General features: G+C 34.6%; 1 protein-coding gene across 7 annotated transcripts in view; it reads left to right on the plus strand.

The window, feature by feature from the left end:
* Trps1 (transcriptional repressor GATA binding 1) overlaps nt 1–25,153 on the plus strand; it is a 240,359-nt gene that overhangs the window by 104,276 nt on the left and 110,930 nt on the right. For 5 of the 7 annotated variants that reach the window (XM_060389423.1, XM_060389422.1, XM_060389428.1 and 2 more), the window contains one exon: nt 22,636–22,668. The exons of the other annotated variants lie outside the window; for them this stretch is intronic. In XM_060389423.1, coding sequence (XP_060245406.1) covers nt 22,636–22,668 — 33 coding nt within the window. The remainder of the gene's footprint in view (nt 1–22,635; nt 22,669–25,153) is intronic. 7 annotated transcript variants of the gene reach the window in all.

Below are 25,153 nucleotides of genomic sequence, written 5' to 3' on the forward strand. Positions count from 1 at the left end.
TGGAAACTCAGTAGCAGTCTGAATTCACTTCTTTGACCTCTCAGTATGCTGCACAAAAACCACACAAGTTATAGCCAGTGTTGCTGGCAAAGGCTGTAGGGATGTACACTTGTCATATTTACTTTGCAAAAATAGAACAGTTAAAATGTATATTTAACTGAGCTAAACTGAATACAGGACACAAGCATAGGACATAGAGACACCGAGAAGACCAAGAATTTATAACTTGAGCAAAACTGTGGGTGTAAAACAATCAGTGTCAGCACTGAATGGTGTGAAAACATGATTGTAATGTCCTGAAATACTTACCTTTTATTTGGAAATTGGCCTCTAAAGTCGCTCTGATTTTATGAACTCATCTTAAAATTAATAAAATATTCAAATATCGTTAATTAAAATTGAGTTAATTTGTTGGATTATTTTCACTGTAATCTGTCATCTAAAAGGTATTTTGTAGTGATGAAGTGTCCATTTTGTTTCCTGTATGCACTTTAATTTTACCCTGGGCCTTGCGGCTGGACAGAGTATTTGCCTTTTCCAAGGTCCCACAGTTCAGCTGGAGTCCTTAGTTTGGTATATAATGTCCAACAAGAACATGTTGTTCTTTTGTTTATCCTATTGTTATGATTCAGTTTGAGATTATGTTTATGAGGAAGCCTTTCCATATGTGAGGCTTCTGAAACTTATATCACAGCCCATGTTGATTTGAACTTGTATTTCTGTCTCCTCCATTTGTATGAAGGCCCTTAAGGGCCTGGATTGATTCTTGTTAATGTTTGTGTGTCTGGTGATTGTAGCTCAGTAAATCCTGGTTAAACTTAATCAGGGAGCAGAAGAGATCTTCTGGTATAGTTACATATTCTCAAAGATAGTAACAGCTTTAGAAATCAAATAGAACAACCCCCTATCCTATGCCAAGAATTTCTTACTGGGTGTTCTTTAACCTCCTTTCCTGGCCTGGTAGAACATTTCCAGAACTAGAGAGGTCAAAACTTTGCAAACAACAGTTTTTAGATTGGACAACCTGAGTTTATAACAACAGGAAGTTTACACTTAATAGAGCGGTACTGTACATAAATTTTCTTCAGTATTCATAATTTTCTTAAGAATCAGGTGCCAAATATTATCATCTCCATCCCTCAGATAAGGATGGTGCATTTCAGAGGGGCCTGTGACTTCCCTAAAGCCCAGTTAGCAGATGCGCGTCCTTGGGAATCTACCTGTGTCTGAGTTAAGCTTTAGAATGTCTGTGTTTCCAAGCCTGAAACTGCCTTCTTTTGATTTTCTCCGTTATTACAAATGTATTTCTGGCTAGTTGTTTTCAGTAATCTATCCATGTGTGTGGAGACAGTGGTGTTTATTGTGTTGTATTGCTTCTGCGGAGCCATGATATGAAACCCAATTGGGTGGGTTTTTACATTACAGCAGCGCTCCAGTCTACCTTAATTCATCCTGCCTATAGCTTTGTGGGATCATTGAGAGATGGCTCTAAATAAGGTATTATGGCAGAAAGGCTACTTGAGTAGAACTTCTGTATCTCTATTTACTAGTGAGAACTACAGAAGTCCAAAAGGAGAGACGTTAACTATCAAATGTGGGTATGGAAGAATTAATCTTTTATTAACAATATTGGGTTGATAAGCAAATTTTATGTACAGAAGCCTTTCACTCTTATCAGACTACTTGTGGCATTGATTTTATTTTTTAATATGCTATATTTTTATGAGAACAGTCGTATTGTAAACATAATCAATATTGGCTCTTCTGACAGGTATAAATGCTGAATACATAGTCATTTGCATGATTATTGACAGCACTTGAATTTAATAGGGTTGGTTTTAAGCTGCTAACATTATTTTCTTAAATGTTTCTTTTAGTAAAGAGAAGGTAGATACTTTATTTGACATATTCATTTTGAAATAAGTTTATTGATTATAACTAGAAAAACTCAGCTTTCACCTTAATTCATACATTTCTAATATTTTTCTTTGTGATAAACTGTGATAACCCAATTATATATTCTATTCAGAATGTCTCTCATCTGTTCCTCTAAAAAATGTTAAAGCTCCATTGAACCAATTTTTACAGTGCTATTAATCAGTGTAATCAGTATTAATACACTACTTTAACAGATGAGTGCCACTTGTCACTAATATGACAGGGTAAATTTTATATCTTTTTTTTTTCCTCAAAGGCTTTCATTTAGAAAGAGAAGAAGATCAGGATTCTAATTGTTAGCAATCAGAATCCTGTGTGATTAAGACTGACATTCTGAAGCAGACACATCAGGCTCCGCTAAGAATTTATTTCATCTCTTACTAATTCTTTCATATTTTTAATGTAGTCTTATTTACAAATACATGAAACTTTAATTATAGATAGACCCACAGGCAAGTGATCTGTCCGCTAGAAGTAATTGTTGGAGTTAAGATATCTCAGTGTGGTTTTGGCTACACAGCTTCCTTCTCCTTTTGTATCTTCCTTGCCTTTGAAATACCTAACATCTCAAATAATCCTCAGGCCTCCAAGTCAACTTTGATTTATAAAACGGCCACTTCTGAGAAGTGACTTATTCTGGGTTAGGATTATTATATTAACAAGTTTCTTTTCTATTGAACATGAATGCTTCTTAGCATCAATGCAAGTTCTTTTCTTTCCAGTGTTTATGTTTATCCACTGTTTATCTATCCACTAAGACAACGGGGAATCTATGCAGAGAATAGGATAGAGCAGGGAAACTCAGGAAGTGACCTGCGGAAAGACTGGCATACAAGCAGCTCCCTTTCTGCAGTGAAGCCTTTCTGGATTTGGAAAGCAAGAGGTTGAGTAGGGTTGCAGGGTGATTGAGACACTCTTCATGGAGGGTGTGTTGATGAAAGCAGACAAAGGACCCAGGGAGAAGTCCTAATGCTTCCCAAGGGTGATTGCTTCATTGCTGGAGCATTTACTACATACGGTTCTTTTTGGGATCACACTACCAAATAACTTGCTGCAGATCCAGAACCGGGGACAGAAACTCATACACTGATCCCTCATTGAATAGCTAAAGATCAGAGAAAAGGACCGAGTTAAGAGAAAGGCCTGAGCATGAGTGGTAGGCAGCGGAGATAGAGTTAGACAATCAGAATCTTTGATCCTCCCTCTGATTAAAAATAGTGATGCATAGAAAGTTGGTTTAGCAAATTATGGGTAATAAAAGCATCTTTTAAGGGTTTGCCATTTGATGGGACTTTTTATAATTTAATATAATTAAAAAGTTAAATTAAGTAAACTTCCTGTAATTTGGAGGCTAGATTAGGGACTAATTTCTAGGAAATTACTGTTAGTGATAAACTTCAAATATAGCTGACAAGTGAGTGTAAAGTCAGTTTTTATTGTTTAAGCATTTGAACTTGGCTCTTTGAGGAAAAAGAACACAAGAGTTGGATGCCTGCTCAGAACTATTTGATAACTTCCTCTTGTCTGTACTTGTGGGCATATGCCTGGCTTTAACCAGCTTCAAAGTAGAATGTACCTCTGCTGTATGCAAGTGCAAGGGAATTTAAAGCAAGAAAGAAATTGCCTTTCAGATCAGCATAGGGAATGCCTCTACAAATTGCTTTGCCCAAATTGACAGATGCTGACTTATATAGTGGATACTAGTAAACTTGCATAGTTTGAGAATATTTTTTTAAAAAGCAACTTTCTGGAAATATTTACTCAAACACTAAAAATCCTCCTTCTCTCCTTCTGTGCATATGATGCATCGTTACTGAATATATATTATAAACCAGTTTTCAAACACTAAATTGGAATTTGTCTAATCCATTTGCTCATCAACATAAAAAGTAATATATAATAATAACTGTTGCACTCAAAGTTTAAAATAAACGGCATTTCAAATCTTAAATCATTCTGTGTATTAGACAGAATGCTGATACAAATGGTAGAGAAACAAGAGAATATCACCAATTGCTGCAAGATTTTTATTTTTATTTTTGTATTATAATTTGTAGTTAGTATCTGGACTCTTGTTAAAAATAATATGGAACATGTTTTGGAACATATATCTTGTACACTGTATATATGTAAATATTTATACATAATGTACTTATTTATTTAAATAAAGGGAATCACTTTATATAACACAGCAGTTATTATGGTTCTGTCTAATTTTATTACTTTTTAGTTTCAAGTAGTTTTAAATATAGCAGAGTGAACATTTTGAGTTATTTTGATGCTGCTCTGTTCCTTAAGATGATTAAATAAAAGCAATAATGTTCAATGTTTTGTTCTATTAAAGAGAAGATATGTACTATTTAAACAAATATCTAAAAACATAACAATTATTAATCTCTTTTACCATCCAAGTGAATATGCTGCACAATAGAGAGGAGATAAGCATAAGTCATGTGGCCTAATCGCACAAGTTAGCACATTAACAGCAGTAGAAGAAATGCCAAGGAGCCATAGACTATAGAATGTTACACTTATTTATATCAGTGTATTTGGTTATCAACATGTTTATCTGGTGATAACTTCTGTTCTAGGATAACGAAGAAAAACACCAAGAAGAATCTTTCTTAATAATGAGTATGGACCTATTTTGAATACTAATGAAATGGATACAAATAATAACCATGCTAATGTATAGAAGGATAGTTGAATGACACTAGACATCCAGCTGTCTAAATGAAGTGTACTCTGACTTACCTGGTCAGCCACCTGCATTTTCATGTGACCCAACATAACTTCCTTTTGTTTCCTTGCCCTTCCTGTGCATGTTCTTCTTCTTTTTTTTCCTTAGGTCTAGATTACTTATTCAATACTTATGAAAGTCCATATACTGTAATATTTCATAAAGTGTGAGATTGAACCTAGGGTTTGTTATGTACCTATAATCCCATTACTAGGAGGTTGAAGTAGGAGACATAGGAGTTCAAAGGCAGCCTCAACTATATAGAGAGTTTTAGGATAGCCTGTGTTAAAACCAAAAGGTAAAAAATAAAGAAATTAATAACAATAACAGCAACAATAATAACAAATAAAAACTTAAAACATAAACCAGAATCCCATACTAATTTCACTAGAGAATGTAGTCATTTAATTAATGATGGATGGTTTTTACGGTCACAGATGCTAAAAGCATCAGTGGACATTAGTGCCTCTATGTCAGATAAAGTCTTGTTTTTGGGTTCATTTTGGTATAATTTTGTGTTGGTCCGATTAGCCACTGAATCCACTTTCATAGGTTTATGTATACCTAGTAATTTTGTAGAGTAAATCAACACAATGTACCCTTTTGAAGGTGTAAGAAAATTTTCATGACACCCTGAAGTGTTGGCTGTCAGATGCCAGGGAACCAGGCCTTAAATCTACCCCCAACCCTGTCTTGTTGGCCATGCTGTTCTTCTGGGCCAGGAAGCAATTTAGTTTTATATTGTAAGTTGTGAAATTTTCACAATGATTCTGTGATTCCCATTTTTCTGAAGGAGGACTTGAGGCCAAAAGTCAGTGAGTGGCTGGCTCAAAGAAAAGTAGGCCTTTCTTGTGGGAAGCTGGGGACAGAATTCAAGCTCTGGCATCGATCTTTTCTGTGAAGCATTGCTTTCTTCTCCAGTCACAGCCACCAACACTCATCTTCCTTGATTTAAAATATTCTCCTTGTGATCTGAAGCTTCCTTTTATATCCTAGTATTCCAAAGAGAATTAAATTCTATGTTTACATTTAATTTTGTTCATTCTGTCCTGATGAAGTATCAATAACAATGTGAAAATCTGTCCTATTTAGGACATTTACATTTCATACTTAATTATAACAGATATAGACATTATGACATTACGCAAACATAAATTCTAGAACATAATGATTTCAAAAAAAAAAAAGACCTTAAGAACTTTGTAAGATATGTAAAATATTTATAGGCTAATAATGACCATTTTGAAATCCACACTAAATTAAGGTAGATTCTTACTCATTAGAGGTGTCATTTGGTTTTATCTTCACTGACTTTGTTTTGAACAAGTACATAAAGTAAATATTAAAGACAATTATAGGGATGCCATTTTCCTTTCATTTGCTAAAGAGCTTCAAGTTTTTAAACTTTCATTTTTAGTAAAATATCTTTGTGCTTACGTAAATGAAATTTAAGCCTTAGGAGTTTATAAGATTTGAGCAGTTGGTTCTCTGAGAAGAGAACTCACATACGGCTGCAAAGGAATGTTAAAGGTTCCTTTGAAAGCGCAGTCATTTTGTCATTTCTAATTTTGAAAGAAGTAAGATGGATGAAAACTTGAGGCTAGAGGTGGAGGTCAACAGCTCAGCAAAGCCAACAGAAGCCAGAAAAGCTGAGGCCTTACTGAATACTTGCACTGCCTCGGGAGGCAAAGGCCATGAAGGGCTTCAGTTTAAAACAACCTACCACCACCCAAATGGCAGTGGTGATGGTGTTCCAACTTGCTTGTTTTCCCTGTGTGTGTCCAGCGCTCTGGAAAATGTCCTGAGTCGTTTCTTTTCTTTCTCTGTCCTTTGGGCTTCTGTATCCCTGAGGACCCAAACCTATTTCAAACCTGCCTTAATGCCTTCATGACATTGTTTGTGTTGAGATTAAGGGGAGTGTGGACATGCTGCTTATTGCACAAGGAAATCACAAAGGGCTGGTTTCCTACCAGCTTTTGTTGAGTCCACAGAAAAGAGAAAGCTAAGGTTTGTGTGTTCCCCTCATGGGACTGTGATTATTTTGGAGCAGGTCATATTGTAGGACTTAAAATTGTTTAATTATAGCACTTGACAGTTCTCTCATAATAATAATAATAGTTAGCACTTACCCAGCCTGTTTCATCTTCAAAGCATTTCACAAGCACTAATTAATTCTCACCACATGCCTGGGAGGGGGGTATCATCATTCCCATTTTACAGATATGGAAATGGATGCAAGCAAGCTAAGAGTCTCGCCATAGGCCACAGTAGGAAGACAGAATCTAAATGCAGGTTGCAAACTTAGGAGTGACTGGCGCCTAAATCCTTTTCCTTAGGCATAAATCTGGCCTCTTCCCTCTTCCTGCGCATCTCTTCATATTTCTTTTTTTCAATCTTGGAAAGACTTGGCATTTTGTCTTCATTCTCCCCTTCAGAGAGTATTTGTTTAACCCTGCTCTAAGAAATTAATAAATCATCTCAATATTATATTTTTAAAGACATACTAATCAAGACATGAATATCCCGAAATGTCAAAATGAATTAGGCTTGGGTGAAAGAAAGGATTCCAAATTGCATTTTGCTTGATAAATATTGCATCCTTAAACAGTAAAAATAATGACAGTAATTAGTTAACATTACCAAATAAAGCATGCATTTAAAATGAAACTGACCAGACATTTTTGTGTCATATTGACTGATGTGTACACAGTCCATTCTCTGACAAAGGAAAGACTCATTTGAATTGTAAATTGCCAACATGGTAAATTGTAGATTGTAATAGTAAGGCTCTGCTATGCTGTGATAAATTACAAGCGTAGTATTGGCTAGGCTTCTGAGCCTTGCATTTCTTTTCTAGCTGATGGTACTATCAGTGCTACTATCTTCTGCAGAACCTGTCTGGTATATAGTTCTAGAAATGGAAAAGGTGTTCATTTTTATTATTGCTATAGCAAGGTCCTGTGTAGCTCCTGTAACCTTTGGCATTTGGTATTGATTCACTTCAGTGCAGTGTTCCTCATTTTAGGTTCCGCTGTGTGGGTATGCAGATCTTCGCACAGTTCATACCTGAAATTTTACTTAATAATGTTGTATTTTATTTGAGAATTTTGGCTAATATATGTCAAGTATATCTTAAAATAGAATGTGCTTTTGAACAAAAAGTCTCATCATAAAATATGCCATGATAAATGTGCTCTTAGTCCATCCTCTCATCTGGCATAGGATCCAGAGATTGAATGACATTAATAGGGACTGGTTTCCAGACAGCTATGTGCTGTGAGAACTAAAGAGCTCGAGTGTTCTTAAGTGTCACACTTGACTTCTGTACCTACTTTGTTTTCCGAGTTGTGGCATTTTTATTCTAGAGCACAAATAACTACTCAGAATGTGGGAGGGGACTGACATGTAGAATCTACTTTTTTTTAAAGTTTGTGTTGTATTAGCCAGAAATCATTGGTTGAATTAGGATAATGATTAGTTACAGCTTTTTATCCTTAAGCAGACCATAGGAAAATCTATTGGTATCTATTGGCAAGGATGGTACAATTACAGATTTTGTGTTATGGTAAGAAAGCATGGTGGATATTAACACTGAACGGGGATAAAACAAAACAAAACAGAACAAAACTTTCAAACTGTCTCCATATATCTGGCAGTCTCTGGAGCCTAGGTTCAATGTCCAAGGCACACTGAGCCATTCTGGGGCTAGAGTTCATTTTCTAAAGTGATCTATGTACACATATTCAGAAATGGTATCAGTCAGTTGACCGGCTTATTTACCAAAAATGTCAGTTTATGGAGAATGCTCCAAATTTGTCTTGCCTTTAAATTTATGATCATATTTCAATATTAATGAATTAAATATCATATAAATGTAAGAAATTTGGTAATGGAAAGAAAATTCTTTAGTGACTGTAATGTCAGAGTTCAGAAAGATTTAGTGAAAATGCATCACATTATATATTAAACTTGGAAAATTGTATAATATCTAGGATAAAGACCACAACTGTATTTTAGAAAGTTTAGAGTAGTTTTAGAAAGACAATTTAGCCCATTAATTCAGGTGGGCCAAAATATATTTTGTAACATAATTAATTGTAGCATAGATTAATACAGCAGTGAATTAAAATGGACGTTAGTGCCTATGACGTTATTGTGGTTGCGAATTTTAATGTACTAGTTAGTTAACTGACTTGATCAGAAACTGTTGGCATGAATTGTACAATAGAAAGAGATCAAGACTATAATACAAAATTCTCTTTTCATGTCTTCAAGGATGTCCCTTCAGGCTAGAAAATCCTAATTGTATTCTTTGCCATTGCTTTAATTCGTTCTATTGCAGTTTAGTCAAAGGATGTCTCCTTCTTATAACAGAATTGTTAATCATCAGTAGGTTTTCTCAGGTTTACTTTCTGTTAGCTATAGGGATTCTTAATGTAGCCCACAGCACTTAGCTATGCCTCGCTGCATTTTCCTGCTAACCACCTCCCAGGGAGTCTTCTCATTGCAGCCTTTATGCTATGTAAAGCCCTGGAGGTATTCAGGGTCTTCCCTAGGCTGTTTCCTATAGAAACACATAAGGATTTTTTTCCATGAAGTATTTTATAACCTAAGAAGTTTAAAACTAGATCCTAAATTCTAAATTCTGAAAGAGGTTGGACATCTGCAGAATAGAAGGGTCCATGCCACCAAGAAGTGCCATGTGAAGCATGAAGACTTTCCTTGCTGAGTGACAGCTAAGTGTCATATAACAGAAGCATGTTCTGCAAAGGCTTTGAAGGACAGGTTTTCCTGTTGTTGGATGTCAGCTTGTTGAGTCTCCACAGTCATATACCACAATCAGAAATGGTCAAAAGGATGGCATTGGGAGATTTGGAAGTGACAATAATGTGATCACTGAAGTTCAAAGATTGAACTACAGGCTTGTTTTAGGCTTCAAATTAGAACTGAATTGCTCAAACTGATCATGACCTGATGATCTTTATTTGTAGTCATGTCAGTAACTTTCCCTGTGAACCTCACACTGTGTCATAACTGTCTATTTGCAAACAGATCTATACATTTGTTCTTCATGTTTTCAGTATCTTTGACAGTGCAAGTCCTCAATAGTTATTAGCCAATGAAACTTCAAATCAGGAACTGCAGAACTCATTTTAGACTCTAAATTTTGTTAAAAGTAACAGGATATGATATTTTTAGTAATCTCAAACAACTACATGTGTGTCCATGTCTTCTTTCCCTTGCTGCTTCTTTTGATATAAACTGGCACAGTAAGTGAATAATTTATAGTTTTTGATGTTGTGTTGACAGCTGTTGAAGGATGTGAAAATTTAGATACATAAGAATGGAATTTAGTCCTTGTGGAGCTCCTATCCTTTCCCCATCAGACTAACTCCCCTTCTTTCTTATGATTCCCTGTACTCTGCCAAAGGTTTGGTCATGAGTCTTTGCTTTGAAAACACTGCTAGTTAGAGTCTTTCAGATGCGCTCAGTAGACTCCTGTCATATGTTCAATGCACATCCCATCTGTCTTTCTAAATGAGGATTGATCATCTTACCCCATGTCCGCTCAATTGATTATCTTTTTTAGGTGTATAGATTTCATTATGTTTATCATATCTTATAGGTCTATATAAGTGAGTATATCCCATGTTTGTCTTTCTCCTTCTGGGATATTTCACTCAGAATGATCTTTTCTAGATCCCACCATTTGCCTTTTCTGAGACTGACATTCAACCAAGGACCATGTATGGACATAACCTAGAACCTCCACTCAGATATAGCCTGTGGTAGCTCAGTAACCAATTGGTTTCCCAAAGTGAGGGGAACAGGGACTATTTCTAACAGGAACTCGATGACTGGCTCTTTGGTCTCCCCACCCCCGAAGGGAGGAGCAGTCCTGTTAGGCCACAGAGGAGGGCTTTGCAGCCAGTCCTGAAGATACCTGATTAAACAGGATCAGATGAATGGGGAGGAGGTCCCTCCATCAGTGGACTTGGAAGGGGCACGGTGGAGATGAGGGAGGGAGGGAGGGACTGGGAGGGAATGAGGGATCGGGACACGGCTGGGATACAGAGTTAATAAAATGTAACTGATAAAAAAAAATAAAATAAAAAAGAAAAAAAAAAAAAGAATGGAATTTAAACTCTAGATCTACTACTGTATACTTGCTCGGTGGCCATGAACAGCTTTTTATATTTTTCTAACCCGCAGATGGATCCATTTTGATGCTGGATTGTTATTCTTGCCCTTATTTAAAAAGAATATCAGTTAAGGACATTAGAATGTATTTGAAATCTAAATCATAATATTTTCTCTATAAAAGTTTCTGATTCTAAATATTGAATAATGACTGCAGCTCAGAAGATATATTTGAAGACTCATATTTAAATTTTCTCAAATTCACACTCTTAAGAATTGCTTACTTGCTGTCGTTTAAATAATCATAGTATTTTTAGAGACAACAATAATATATATTCCATAAAGTATTCTGGAATATCATGTATTACATCTATGTATTTCTTGGACGAAAACTTTTAACCCATTATTTGCCGATCTTAAGCAATATCAGAATCAAAGGGATACCTCCTGCCATTCAATTATCTCCTAACATGTTCAACTCTTTTTTAATTTTTTTTATTAATTACAGTTGATTTACTTTGTATCCCAGATGTAGTCCCCTCTCTAAGTACCTTCAAATCCCACCTTCCCTCATCTCATCCTTTGCCCCTCAACAAATTCACTGATAGGGGTGGTCCTCCTCCCCTTCCCTCTGACCCTAGCCTATTAGGTCTCCTCAGGACTGGCTGCATTGTCTTCCTCTGTAGCCTGTTATGGTTGCTCCGCCCGCAGGGGGTGGTGATCAAAGAGCCAGCCACTGAGTACATGTCAGAGACAGTCCCTGTTCCCAAGACTAGGGAACACACTTGGAGACTGAGATGCCATGGGTACATCTGTGCCGGGGGTTCTAGTTTTTATCTCCATGCATGGTCCCTGGTTGGAATATCAATCTCAGAAAAGACCCCTGTGCCCAGATTTTTTTTTTTTTTGGTTCTGTTTCTCTCCTTGTGAAGCTGCTGTCCTCTTCAGGTCTTTCCATTTCCCCCTTCTTTCATAATAGTCCCTGCACTTTGCCCAAAGTTTGGTTATGAGTCTCAGCATCTGCTTTGATACCCTGCTGAATAGAGTCTTTCAGAGGCCCTCTGTGGTAGACTCCTGTCCTGTTCCCTGTTTTCTCTCTCTTCCGATGTCTGTTTCATTTGCCTTTCTAAGTGAGGATTAATCATTTTACCAAGGGTCCTCATTCTTCCTCAGCTTTCTCAAGGTGTACAAATTTTAGTATGTTTATCCTATATTATATGTCTAATATCCACTTTTACCATTGCTATTGGAGACAAAGTTTGAGGCAGTTAGAGTTTTGGGCACACTTTCAGATCACAGATTTCATGAAATTTATCTATTTAGATGGTATTTTGCATATAAAATGTCTTCACTGCTATCAGTTGTAGGCAATGGAGTGAGCACATATGAATGTGATGTATTAGTATTCCTTTGTCCCTAGTTCATCATCACTTAGACATTCTCTTCCTGTGTCATTACATAGACAGGATTTTTAGTCACTCCACTGAGCACATGTCATTTTTCCTTGTATTTTATTGATCTGCTGGGTGACATTTTGACTCCTATGCTTATAGGAAAAATACTGACAATGGTTCAAAAAGAAAAAAAAAACTATGTCTTGGACAGGATGCTTGCTGAATCCTTATTGTACATGTTTCATTTCTTAACTTTTTTATCTATTGATTTTTATTTTATTGAAAATGGCTAGTTTTTCAGAACATAATATATCCTGATTCAGTATCTCCCCAACTTCCTCTATTTCTCCAAGATTCTTTCTACCTCCTTTTCCATCTGGGTATTTTTGTATCTCCTTAGAAAACACACACTAGGAGGGGATGGGGGGCATAACTGTAATCCCACCACACAGGGAGCCTGAGGCAGCAGGATCTCTGTGAGTTCAGGGCCAGCCTGGTCTACAAAGGAAGTTCAGCCAAGGTTACACAGTGATACCCTGTCTCGAAAAACAGACAAAACAAAACAAAAATCTAAAGAAAAAAAAGAAATAAAACAAACAGGCTTCTAAGGGATAAAAATAAAATATAAGAAGATAAAACAAAAACTCACACATTGAAATAGAATATAACAAACAAACAAAAAATAAAACTGCTCAAGAGAGGACACAATAATCAGAGCCCCACTTGTTCACAGACTCTGGAATCCCATACAGTCACATGCAGAGGGCTTCTAGGGTAAAAAGACAGAAGAAACACATATAAATAAAATAAAATAAAAAGTAGCATGATAAAATTAAAGAAAAAAGAAAGGCCTCGACACAACAATATAATACAAGGAACCTCAATATTCGCCAGAGTTCATTTTCTTTTGGTCATCTACTTCTGGGCATGCAGCCTACACTGAAGAGTAACTTGTAAAGCTTTGGAAGAAACTAAATTTCCATTTGAAAGTGGATTATCAATTGGAGATTACTATTGAGTTTTGGATGGGCAAGTGGTCACTTCTTTCAACATTAGGGCCCCCTCTGGTGTGGACCCTGGCATGCTGTCTCAGTATCTACATCCATACATTCATATGCACCTATAGATTGATCATTCTGATTTAGAGGGCATTATTTTCCTGTTGTTTTTCCATTCCTTTTAGTTCTTAAACTCTTTTACCCCCTCTTCCATGGGTTTTCCTGATCCCTGAAGGCAGTGATATGCTGGAGATAGCCTTTTTATTGTTGAGTGTTCCAAAGCTCTCCTCTCCATAGCGTCTGGCTGGTGGTGGATGTCTCTGTATTTGTTCCCATATGCTGCAAGAGGAAGCTTCTCTGATGATGGCTGAACAAGGCACTGTTCATATGTGTCTTTTTTTATGGCTTCCGTAAACTATGCCTCCCCACTAGAAATAATCCAACCCTCCTAAAATACATCCCTGCAGAACTGTGCCCATAACACAGTTCATGACAAATTTGCAAATTTGTGGGCAAGATTGTCAATAAATGTGTCATTTGAACATCTTGTTCTTCAAGCAAACAAAATAATACTTAACTATATAATAATATACAGTATTAAATCCCCCTGGGAAAAGAGTTGGTTTTAAATACTTTGAAAAGAAACTTTCAAGTTAGTGATTTACACAGTTAATTATAAACAACAAGGCTTGTAATTAAGTGTTGCCATTTTGGGTGGAATTGGTTTCACCCATCACTAATCCGTCTATCCTTGTCTTTGGCCTTTGAGAGATTATGGGAAAATGCACACGATGAAAAGTTTAACTTGTCACATTTAAATTTAGATGCAAAGTCCGGAATATCAAACACCATAAGTGATAATTATCACCACCTGGAAATAATTTGTACCACTGAGTTAAGTAAGATTTCTCCTTTTCTTCTGATGGGGAGTTTTTAACCTCCTGATCACTGGAGCACTCCTGCAGCTTACAGTGCTGTGTTTTGTGGTTCACTGCCAATAGACAGCATAGCTCAGAGTCGTTAGCAAAATGCTGGAGGGAGACCTATTAGCTTTGTACAGTTTGAGGAGGACTAAGGCAGCAACAAAATAGAAGTAAGGAAGGTGGTCCTGATTTTAAGGTACCAAAGTCAGCTCTGTTACCTGTTAGGTCAGGTTACAGTCTGCCTAAATTTTCTTCTAAAAAATAACAGAAAAAAAAGTGAGTATACAAATAAACAATTCAAATAGTTAAATCTATTACACCATATTACAATGTCCTACATTTGTACTTTTCCTGTGTTAAAAATTTGTTTTGGAAAGTGTGAGGGTATTTAATAGTAAAATAATTTGCAGTCCCAAGTGGGTTCAGAAAGTATTTTTCATAATAATCATATGCTTAAATGATATTTTGCATAGTTCCTCTCTGCAGACTCATTTAAGCATTTTCTAACACATTTTTATTCTCTAGTGGCTTTTTATATATGATTGAGTTGCTTAGCTTTATTAAGTTTTTAATGGTTACTAGTGAGATTCTGCACATTCCTTGCCAACAAGAGTTGTTTTTAAAATTTTGAGTGTATTTAATAATATCTGATTTTCATTCTCATCTACATGTATACTTCCAAAAACATATTTTATATAATAAATAGAATGAATCACAATTATAAGTGATTTTGAGTATTCTTTCTTATACAGGCTTTCTCAGATTAGAAAAGAACTTAACCATGTAAAACCCTTATAGTTACAAAGAAGTATTTGAAGTTCACTTCCATATTAACTTAAAAGGTGAGATTTCAGCACATTCACAGTTTAATACAGTCTTCCGTTATCTAAGAAGAGAGAGCCATCTATTGCTTAGAAAAAACCTTTTGTTATGATCATGGATTTTTGTGTCAAAGGAAACAAGTGTCTCTCCAATGTTGACTGGTGGTTTTCCCTAAATCAAATAGAAAGAAGAACTGTCTAATATAAAATTTGTTCATATTTTCTGAATGGCTAAAACGTTAAAATCACACCTTTTTATTCATCAACAAGAATGGCTACGCTATCAACTGCAGTTAGAAAATAGTATGCTACATACAGTATGATGGAGACAACCAGGGTTAATAGTATCTCCTGATCAATAATAGAGAGAAAGGAGTGGGAGCCAAACATGTGCTTTTTATTAATTGTTACAACAGAATAATCCATGAACTCAATGAGCTGATAAAAATGAGTTCCTTGTAAATTGGGTCAGTCGTACTTGACAATGAGATGAAGCCAAATTCTTGATAATCTACGGTAATTTTAAAATACTTATTGCAAATCTAAACTTAATTGAATCATATTATGCAAATGTGTCTTTTTCTATGTCATATACATATATATGCTTTTAATTGGCTGGTTCATTTGATTGATTCTTTGAATACTAGTCAATTTTATTACTTAGTGTTCAGCTTCAGCAAACGATGAAAACAGTATCATCATTTTATTTATCTGTAGTGGAAAGCACTATACTTGTCACTCACAAAATTATTAAGATGCTAATATTTGTTAATACACTTTTCTTTTGTTTGAGTGTTTGTGCATGTAGGTGATTGCTCCGTGTGTGGATGGATGTGAGAGGACAACTCTCTGGGAAATGTTTCTCCTCTTACTGTGTGTCCCAGGGATCAGAAGAAGTCAGACTTCACCACAAATAGTTTTCTTCCCTTCCAGCCCCGTGGCTGGTTGTGTTCTGCAAGCTTTAAAAGTGCAGCATTGGAAAAGACCTGAAACATGGGGTAGTTTCTAGAAAGGAGAGGCAGAAGTCCTGACCAATGTATGCCAATGGGCACCTTGGAGATTTCTTTAAAACTTTTCATTGGAGTTTTTAAAACTTAATACATTCTTTTAAGGGAGCCATCAGGACCTCCTGGATTCTCTTCCTCTGTGGGCTGGCTAGGTCACTCCACCAGGGAGAAGTAATCAAAGAGCAGACAACTGACATGGCAGAGACTATCTCTTCTCCCCTTACTAGGGAAACCACATGGAGACTGAGCTGTCTATGGGCTACATCTGAGCAGGAATCTAGGTCCTCTCTATGAAAGACAGTCATGGTATATCCTCATATACTTAAAAGTGGATATTAGCCATGTAATATATGATAAACATACTAAAATCTACAGAACAGACCCAAAGAAACTAAATGACAAGAAAGATTATAGGGAAGATGCTTAATTTTCATTAAGAAGGGAAAACAGGACAGACACCTGAAATGGTAGAAGAAGGAGAACACGATGGAAGCCTAAGACAGATGTCCTCTAAAAGACTCCACCCAGCAGGGGATTGAAGCAGATGCAGGGACTCACAGTCTAACTTTGGACTAAGTGCAGGGAGTCTTATGAAAGACAGGGTCTATAGAAGGATCCAGAGGGGAAAGGAGACCTACAAAGAGACCAACAAAGCCAAAAAACAACAACAACAACAACAACAACAACAACAAAAAAAAAAAAAAAACACCTGGGCTCAGGGGGGACTGATGCATCAATCAAATATCTGGAATTCTTATTCCTCCTTTGTGTCCCTCCTAGGTACAAACCACCATGTCCATCTTAAACTTCATCTATCTCTCATTTTACCTGGAAGCTTTTATTTCACTTTTTTCCCCTTAAACTCCCAGTCTCTCTCATTTCAAGAATCTTGGAATCAGGGACTCATTGTGCAATTCCTGAGTTGATGTGATATCACCAATTATGATATTCTTCACCTCAGTTTTTTTCATGGCGTTATTAATTCACTAATCTGTACCCTGAGGTATAGTAATATTATTTTTAACTTATTATTATTATTCTAATTTTTCTAAACTCTATATTTGAATAAATCCTACAAGAATTATAAATAACTCAGCATTTAACCTTTTCATGTTTAATGTTTTACCATTTTCAAAATTAAATATATTAAATATGATACACTTAATAGTTATAAGCCTATCTCTTATTCTAACAACTCCTTACATACCGGGGTATTTGTGAAATTAAGTAATTTTTAAATAATTTTTTCTTCTAGGATTACTAGAACTTTTCTGAGGGTATGAGGTAACCCAATGACCAGTAATGTTGAAAATACTAAGTATAAACAGAAACTTTGAAGTAGGGTCAGTAACATTTTGAATACTTTATTTAAAAATTATTTTATTTTATTAAAATTTTACCTTATTTCAAAAATTTGAAATTAAAATTGTTTTGTTTCAAAAATTTCTGGAGCCAAATGTTTGGATCATAACTTGAACACAGTGTGTGTAATGCCCATTATGATGTTTTGTCTGGTTGCACAAAGTGCTCATTTCATACGACTTATCATAATAATTATTTTCCTACTATAAAGAGATATATGCTGGCTATACTTACATAAGAAAATATTATGACAGCTGTTGTCACTGATTCATAAGCCTGCAAGTTAAAAAGTTTAGTGAAGAATTAGCTTAGAGTTTTACCTTGCCATATAAAGTCCTCTTTCCCACCCCTGCCTCCATCTGTCTTTCTCTGTCTCTCTGTCTGTGTCTCTCTCTGTCTTTCTCACTCTGTGTGCGTGTATTAGTCACTTACTTTTTTCTGCAGTGATTACTTCGTAATGCTAAGAGCAGAGCGAATAAGCAAGAAAGACAACAGGTGAATACTGAACATTTTGGGGGAACTAAGATGTAATTTTTGATTACGCTTTGATCTTTTCAAATTTTACCTACTATCCATTGACATCTAAGAAGGCTGGAAACAAAACCACCCTTTTTCCTGTTAAACAAATAGGGAAGTTTTAATTTTGATGCCTTACTCAGATTCTGACACTTTAAGAATAGATAACACTAGCCATTTGAATTTTAAAGAGAAGAAACATTTTGTCAGAATCTATTAGCTCAAAGGAAATGTCAACTGAAGTAAAATAGCCCAAATGCCTCCTTTTAATTGAGGTCAATTATCTTGAATGTTGGGCAGGTAAATGTCTTCTCATCTCTTTTCTTGAGTTGTCATTTGTTTCCAGGTCCATTTGCAAGTAATAGAATAACTAGTTGATGAAAGGGAGCTTTACCTCTCACAGCTTGATTTATTCGATATTGCTGGCTACTGCACTGGAAACTCTGTAAAGGAATGTGTGGATTTTAAACTTATTTTGTTCTTTTTCTTCTAAGCTTGCCATAGAGTTTTTCTTTGTCTGTGTGTGTGTGTGTCTCTGTGTGTGTGATAGCTCAACATGGAAGATGTTAGGTAAAAATGAATGCGTTATTTTTTTTTTCCGAAACAGTAATGTCCTAACCCTTATATATTCAAATTTTTTTTCTGATTTTGACTGACATGTCATATACATTTATGAATAAAATATGTAATTCTGAACATTAAAGACAATTTTATCTTTCTGAGAAATTGAAGGTGAAATACCTGTTTCTGTCATGTATTCATTTAATCAACAACTTCTCTTCATCAAATTCTTGTTAATTGGAAAAAAATAATTTATTATGAAACCTGACTTGCTTTCAAAATATACCTATGAAATGCACAGTCTTTATTTGTTCCAAGAGATACTGGGCCCTTGAGTGTATTGCATGCTAGAAATACCTCAGAAGTAGGAAGACAGGTGGAAAAAAATTATAAAAGTCAGATTCACATTGTTTACCTCTCCTGTGAATTATACTATTTGGATTCTCTTTACTAAAATTCATTGTTAGGAAACCAATTCTGAGTGTTCAAAATAGGACTACTGGGCAGTGTTTCAAGTGTCAGCTGGCAATTAATCTTAATGTGACTATCTAATTTATTACTAGTGTAAACTAATAGTTTCATTCTTTGCTACACAATTTAATGCCTGACAGTTTGGGAGTTTCTTTATTAATGTACTGAAACTAGCATTTTATTTTTAATAGGTTGTTGAATGCCCTCTTCTATATAAGGGATGGATTTGTGACTTTTAGTTTTGATGTTTTATGTATTTTTAATAATAGGTGTTAGACATTATTCAGTCATTAATACTCTCTTTCTCTTATTTCCTTTTCCTTTTTGTTCCCTACTCCCGCAATTATTTTCTCCTTCACTCTTCTTTATTCTGTCCTTTCTTTATCTCCCAGTTGATCTAGGCAAAAAACTTTCTAACGTCTTTTTCTCATCTACTTTTAAATGTAGTGAATTGTTGGACAGTAAAGCATTTGGGAAAAAACATACATAGGTTCATAATACTGGTGATTTTAGTGAGGGTGGCTTGCCAGGTATTTCAAACATCTTCAATTTCAGCAAATGAAACTCGGCCCATTATTACATTCCCACTATAAACGAAATGACCCAAAGTGTACTTTAGTTAGTTGCATGTTTCCATTTTACCTGATTTATCCTGATATCATGTTCTTTCCTGAGAGCACAGTGCAAATATATCCTGCCCAACTTTATCTCCCTGTGTGCACTTTGTTAATACTATCATTACCATTTTAGGTGAAAACTGTGCCGAGCAGAAGGTTGCTGTTTCTTTAAGTAATATCTGTTAGTAAAAGAAATAAAATTTTACTTAGCTGTCTCCTACTTTAACACCCTCTAAATTTCAAGACATCTCTATTTTATTCTGTGTTAGTAATTTCTGATATATGGAAAATTTTGTTACCCAAACATTGTTAAGTCTTGGATTGTGTTTGCTCTTGAGACACAAAGTGTGTTGAAACTGATTTTAAAATTGTCTTTAACTCACATGAATATGATCTTAATCGTCATAGATGGTTAATGACTACTATGTTGGTGAAGAAGCTCTAGATATTTACCTGAGTTGCCATATTTCTGTTGTGTCAACATTATTAGATTAAGCACACTTTTCACATATTAGAACAATATGTTTGGATTTATTAATGTCAGACAAATCTGTATGTCAATTCTTCAACCTACTTTAAGAAGTTGACCACTTATATCATCTATTTATCTGTGGGAGATTTTTTTTTGGCCTGGAATCTGTTTCAGGCTGTAGTTACAAACATTACATTTTATTTTTAATTTTCTATTTTCCTCTACCCTCAAAAGTCCTGTTTCATCAAGAATCTTTCCCCTTTCTAACCTGAAATCTCTCCTTTGAAAGAAGTCATACAACTTTTTTTTTAGTGATATCTTAACAGAGCAATTATTCAAATGTGACTTCTAAGACTTTGCTGGTCTATTTCAAATGGAGGCCATAATATGTTGCCAGGATCACTAAAGACATAAGTCTATTTAATGAAGAATAACAACTACAGCAGTAAAATACAACTTCTTACCATCTTATATACTCCTTAAAGAGTAGTAAAAATTGTAATTTTTCTAAAACAAAGTTATTGAGCTAAAAACTATTTGTAGAACATTTAGCTAATAGTGATTTTTCAATGTTTGATAGTTACATGATGTTTACAGATGTTACTCTTTATAAATTTATAAAACACAATAAGATAAATGACTTTAATGGTCAAGACCTATAACTGCTCTTTTTTATGAAGATAGAATTAATGAACATGGGATTTTAGAAATCATGGTCATTTTTAGTTAAAAGAAGAATTTTCATATCCAAAATTGATATGTATGATTGTCAAATCTCTAAAATGAGTGTTTTGCCAGGAAGACTGTGTAGGAGCAAGTGTCGCTTTTGCAGCCTTTCTTTTCTTTTCTTTTCTTTTTTTTTCATATAGAAATTTTGTTTGTGGGCTGCAATGTCTTTGTAGGCAAGGGTGCTTGCTGCCAAGATAGGTTACTTGAGTTTGCTTTCTCAGGGCACATGGTAAAGGACGCGTGCCCACCAAGTCCCCAGTGTTGTCCTCCGACCCTTTGTTTTCTGTATTCCTCCTCCACTCCCACTACCACTTTTGAGTAGTGGCTGATAGTAATCAGCGCTTGCAAATGTAATTGTGTGATAGAATATACATTATATTTTTCTGGCTTTATAACGATGCAGTTTCTCCCTGTGCATCTGTTAAGGAATTCCTTAAAATTCTTTTCAAATTAAAATTGTGTGTCAGTGAGTCACTAATACCTCTTCTCATGGAAATTTTTTCATGAGAAAGTTATGATGTAGAACCCACATGACGTAGTGAGAAAACATTATCTAGACTGACAAAATCCAGAGTGTGCTAAAATACCAAGCAAATGATAGTCCATCATACACAATTGTTGGTATTCCAAAATGATTTATTACTTAGATAAATATGTGTCAGTTGCTTTCGAGAGAAGTATTAATCCCTTTGGTCTTTATCCACTGACGATAATAATCTATAAACAGTAGAGCTGACTTAACTTATGACTCCTTACTTAACCAACAACAGGAATCGTTCTAAAAAGAGAAAAATAATGTAAGTTCTGAAATAAGCATATGGCAACTCATAGTGTTACCTATACCTAATTAACAACTTTCATCACTGCTTTTAATCATATAGCATTATGTAGACCTATATTAAGATATTTTAATTTAATTGCATTTGTATACCGTCATATTTTATGTAACGTAATAACAGCATTTTGCATTACTTTATAAATTTCTAGTCTATGGTTTTAATAATTTTTTAACAGTAACACAAATGGCATGACATCTTTATACCTTTATTTTGAGAACTGTAAAGAAAATGAAACCAAAAATAAATATTTGAGCTATGAGACTGTGGTCTTAATTTTGACTTGCTACAAATATTTCTGAAAAATAGACAATAAGATGACCCGCTGAATAAATCTGCTCTCTAAAATCTATGTGAGTGGTTAGGCTCTATTCCTATTTTTTAACAAATGAATCATAGAAATGATTAAGAAATTATGAAAATCCAAATATAAATAGCTTTTTCCAAAAGCTTGAATAACGAGGCTTTCTGAATGCTGATGGTTTTGTTTCTAAAAATGTGACATCAACTGCCCTTATAGATTAATTGTTCTGTATTTTTGTTTGATGATGACAAATTTATTCTTAACATTATTTTATAAATAGAAAGGAATATATATATATATATATATATATATATATGCTCTCTTACACACTACACACACATAGATATATGTGTGCATGGATTGAATTTGGCAATAAACCACACCTTCAACTGGGCCAAAAATTCATTATAATTTTAATTGAAAGACTATCTTGATAGTTGTTAGACTAGAAATGAAAAAACCTTGTATATCACCAAAATTTAACTGGAGACACATCTGTGTTAGCAGATATTGATATGATTTGTTCATTTAGGTTGATTGACCACAAATTGAAGCTGTGGACTTCAGAGAATCATTTAATCATTTAAGATCAGAGAATAGATCTTAAATGATCCTTCAGTGGTTTTCTTAACTCATTTATTTGCATAAAGTTAGGGACAAATCGCCAAGGATTTTTTATAAGCCAGGTTAAGAGAATAGATTTACAGAAAGTAAGCTTTCACACATGTGCTTTCATAATAAGCACATTAGAAAAGAAAGCATAGCTGTCACATGTCCCAAATCTTACCATGGTGCATCTTTCTAGGCTGTGACAATCTCCGGAACACCAAACAGGAGGGTAAGTCAAACATTGGCATCCTGGATGCCTCCTTCATGATTTTATTAAAGCACCTTTAACCCTTTAAACCTCCTGCCTTTCACTGTTCTTTGTGCTTCTCATCTGTTTCTGTCAAAGGAAAGCTGTGGTTGCAGTGTGTTTGGGCTATGGTTTGATGTTTTTAGTACAATCTTTGCTTTGCCCTTAAACTAAGTAAGTATGTAGTTTTAGAACAGTAAAATCAAAACGGCTATCATAGGAGATTTGAATGATTGCAATGGAATCAACATGCCTGAACATGAGTTAATTCAGCTACTTCATAATCAAAAGAATAATTTAAAGTTTTAAATCAACACATAATTGTAAGGAGCTAGAGCTCTTTCATAAAGGAGGGAATGCAAAAGGAAATTCAAAGCACACTTGTTCTAATAAATGAAACTCCTTTTATCTGATTTATTGAACAAGTATAACAATAGCCATTTATTGACTTTCTCTCTAAGAGCAGCTTTGTATACTAGTAATGATTTTTCAAATGTATATATAATTTGTATTAATGAATTACAAAATATGCAGTTATCTTCTCTCCACAACTCTCCTCCCCTTTCACTTGTCCTATTTCCTCTTACTCCTTTTCAAAGGCAGAATCTTGTTCATTCTAGAGAAGAACTCTGTGACTAAGCCCTGCCTCTGGCCACATTTTCCTTATCCCATTATTTTGTAGTAGAATCTACCCACTCGACAAAGTCTTATGCATAACAATTTTTAGGTTCAGTGTTTGCTCTTATTAAAAACAAGTCAATTAATGTATAACTTCCTCCATCTTTACATAGCTCATATGCACTTAAGCTTTATCTTTCTTCCCATTATTTTTATACTATGAGGCAACTGAACACTTGAAACAAAACTCATTCTAAAAATTCCCATTGTTCAGAATACAGCACACATCCTATAATGTGTTTAAACAGTTGAACATCCCTGGCTCTTTTGAATACACATTGTTTTAGTCATATTAAGAAACAGGTAAAGTTAGGTATTTAGGCTTTGACCATTATTCCTGATTTATGTATCACACATGCAATCATGATAAATATCATCACTCAGTATCCACCATCCACTCACTGTTTTTTCTAATATGTGAAGTATAAAGCAATATTTAAATTTTGGTGACTTCAAAATACATAAGTATGATAGATTGGAGATCCTTTGACAATGCCCTATTGTACTTAGAAATTCAGCAGCTATCTAAAGATTGTCCATTAACTATTTAAGTTTGTGTTATCTGACAAACTGCAGAAAATTTTTAATATAGGAACAATTGGATGGACATATATAATAATTTTTATCTTTTGTAATCCTAGATAATAAGCAAAATTTTTGTAATGTATATTTATAATATAGCATATACCTATTTACAGGCTAGAAAATACAATTTGGTAAAACCAAAAAAATACTACCTAGGATTATACTTAACAGTAATAAATGTAAGTGTAGATTTGTACTGTTTTTTCAAACCAATATCATCAAAGCAGCTATAATAATCCAAAGCTTCACCTTAGTTACATAAGCCTAAATTTGTAGTCTTATTTAAATAATTCTCTATTTTAAATTCTAAATGAATTGTTATATATTAGTACATTTAAATTTTTGAAATCAACTTCCCTCTTTGAAAATCTTAGATTTTTATAACTAGTATTATTATTATCTATATAGCAAATCTTATCAAAATGAATTTAAGGTGTTATCATACAATTTATTACTACATTGTAAACATAAATCATTACAAATTGATAATAAAACATGAAGTCATTTATAAATTGGATGAAAACAAAATTTGAGAATTTTCTTCTTCAGACTTACTTATGGTTCAAGAGCAAACACAGACATTCACAGGTTCAGATCTGAACATTTTGTTCCCTTTTTTTCATGCATGTTGAATTTGTTCTTGCACAAGCAAATCAATACCAAAGGTAACCAGAATTCAGTTTCTGTTTTCTCTTGCCCCCCAAAACAACAGAGAAGTATGAGAGATCCCCGAAAGCAATTGTACCCTTCACCTTTTCTATCGCCTGTGGAAATAGCTTATTTGCTCAGTGTATGCCAGATCAGAACCAAGCTTGTAGGTCACCACTTAGACCACTGTAAGATGAGGAGGAGAGACACAGGAACAGTGAAACTAAATGTGATTGCTTAGGTGCCATTATTTAAGATTTCCTCATGTGGTCAAATGCAACTTTCACCTCCTATATTTCTAGCAGATTATTGGACACATACTCTCTACTTTAGAGTGGGATCTTCAAAACTACAACAAAGAAAAATGAGTCCAAAAAATAAATTTTATACTAGGGAAAAATGCGGATACACATATTAAATAATATGCTATGCATAATAAGTAATACACACATTCACCTTTTAATTGGAATCAAGTAGATTGCAAAGCTGTTTTAAATAAAATGATAAGAACAGAACCAGGGCTTCTTGAGGAAAGAGTGTTGTTTACTATAGCAAT

This window comes from Meriones unguiculatus, chromosome 8 (assembly GCF_030254825.1).
Source record: "Meriones unguiculatus strain TT.TT164.6M chromosome 8, Bangor_MerUng_6.1, whole genome shotgun sequence".
NCBI classification, from domain to species: Eukaryota; Metazoa; Chordata; class Mammalia; order Rodentia; family Muridae; genus Meriones; species Meriones unguiculatus.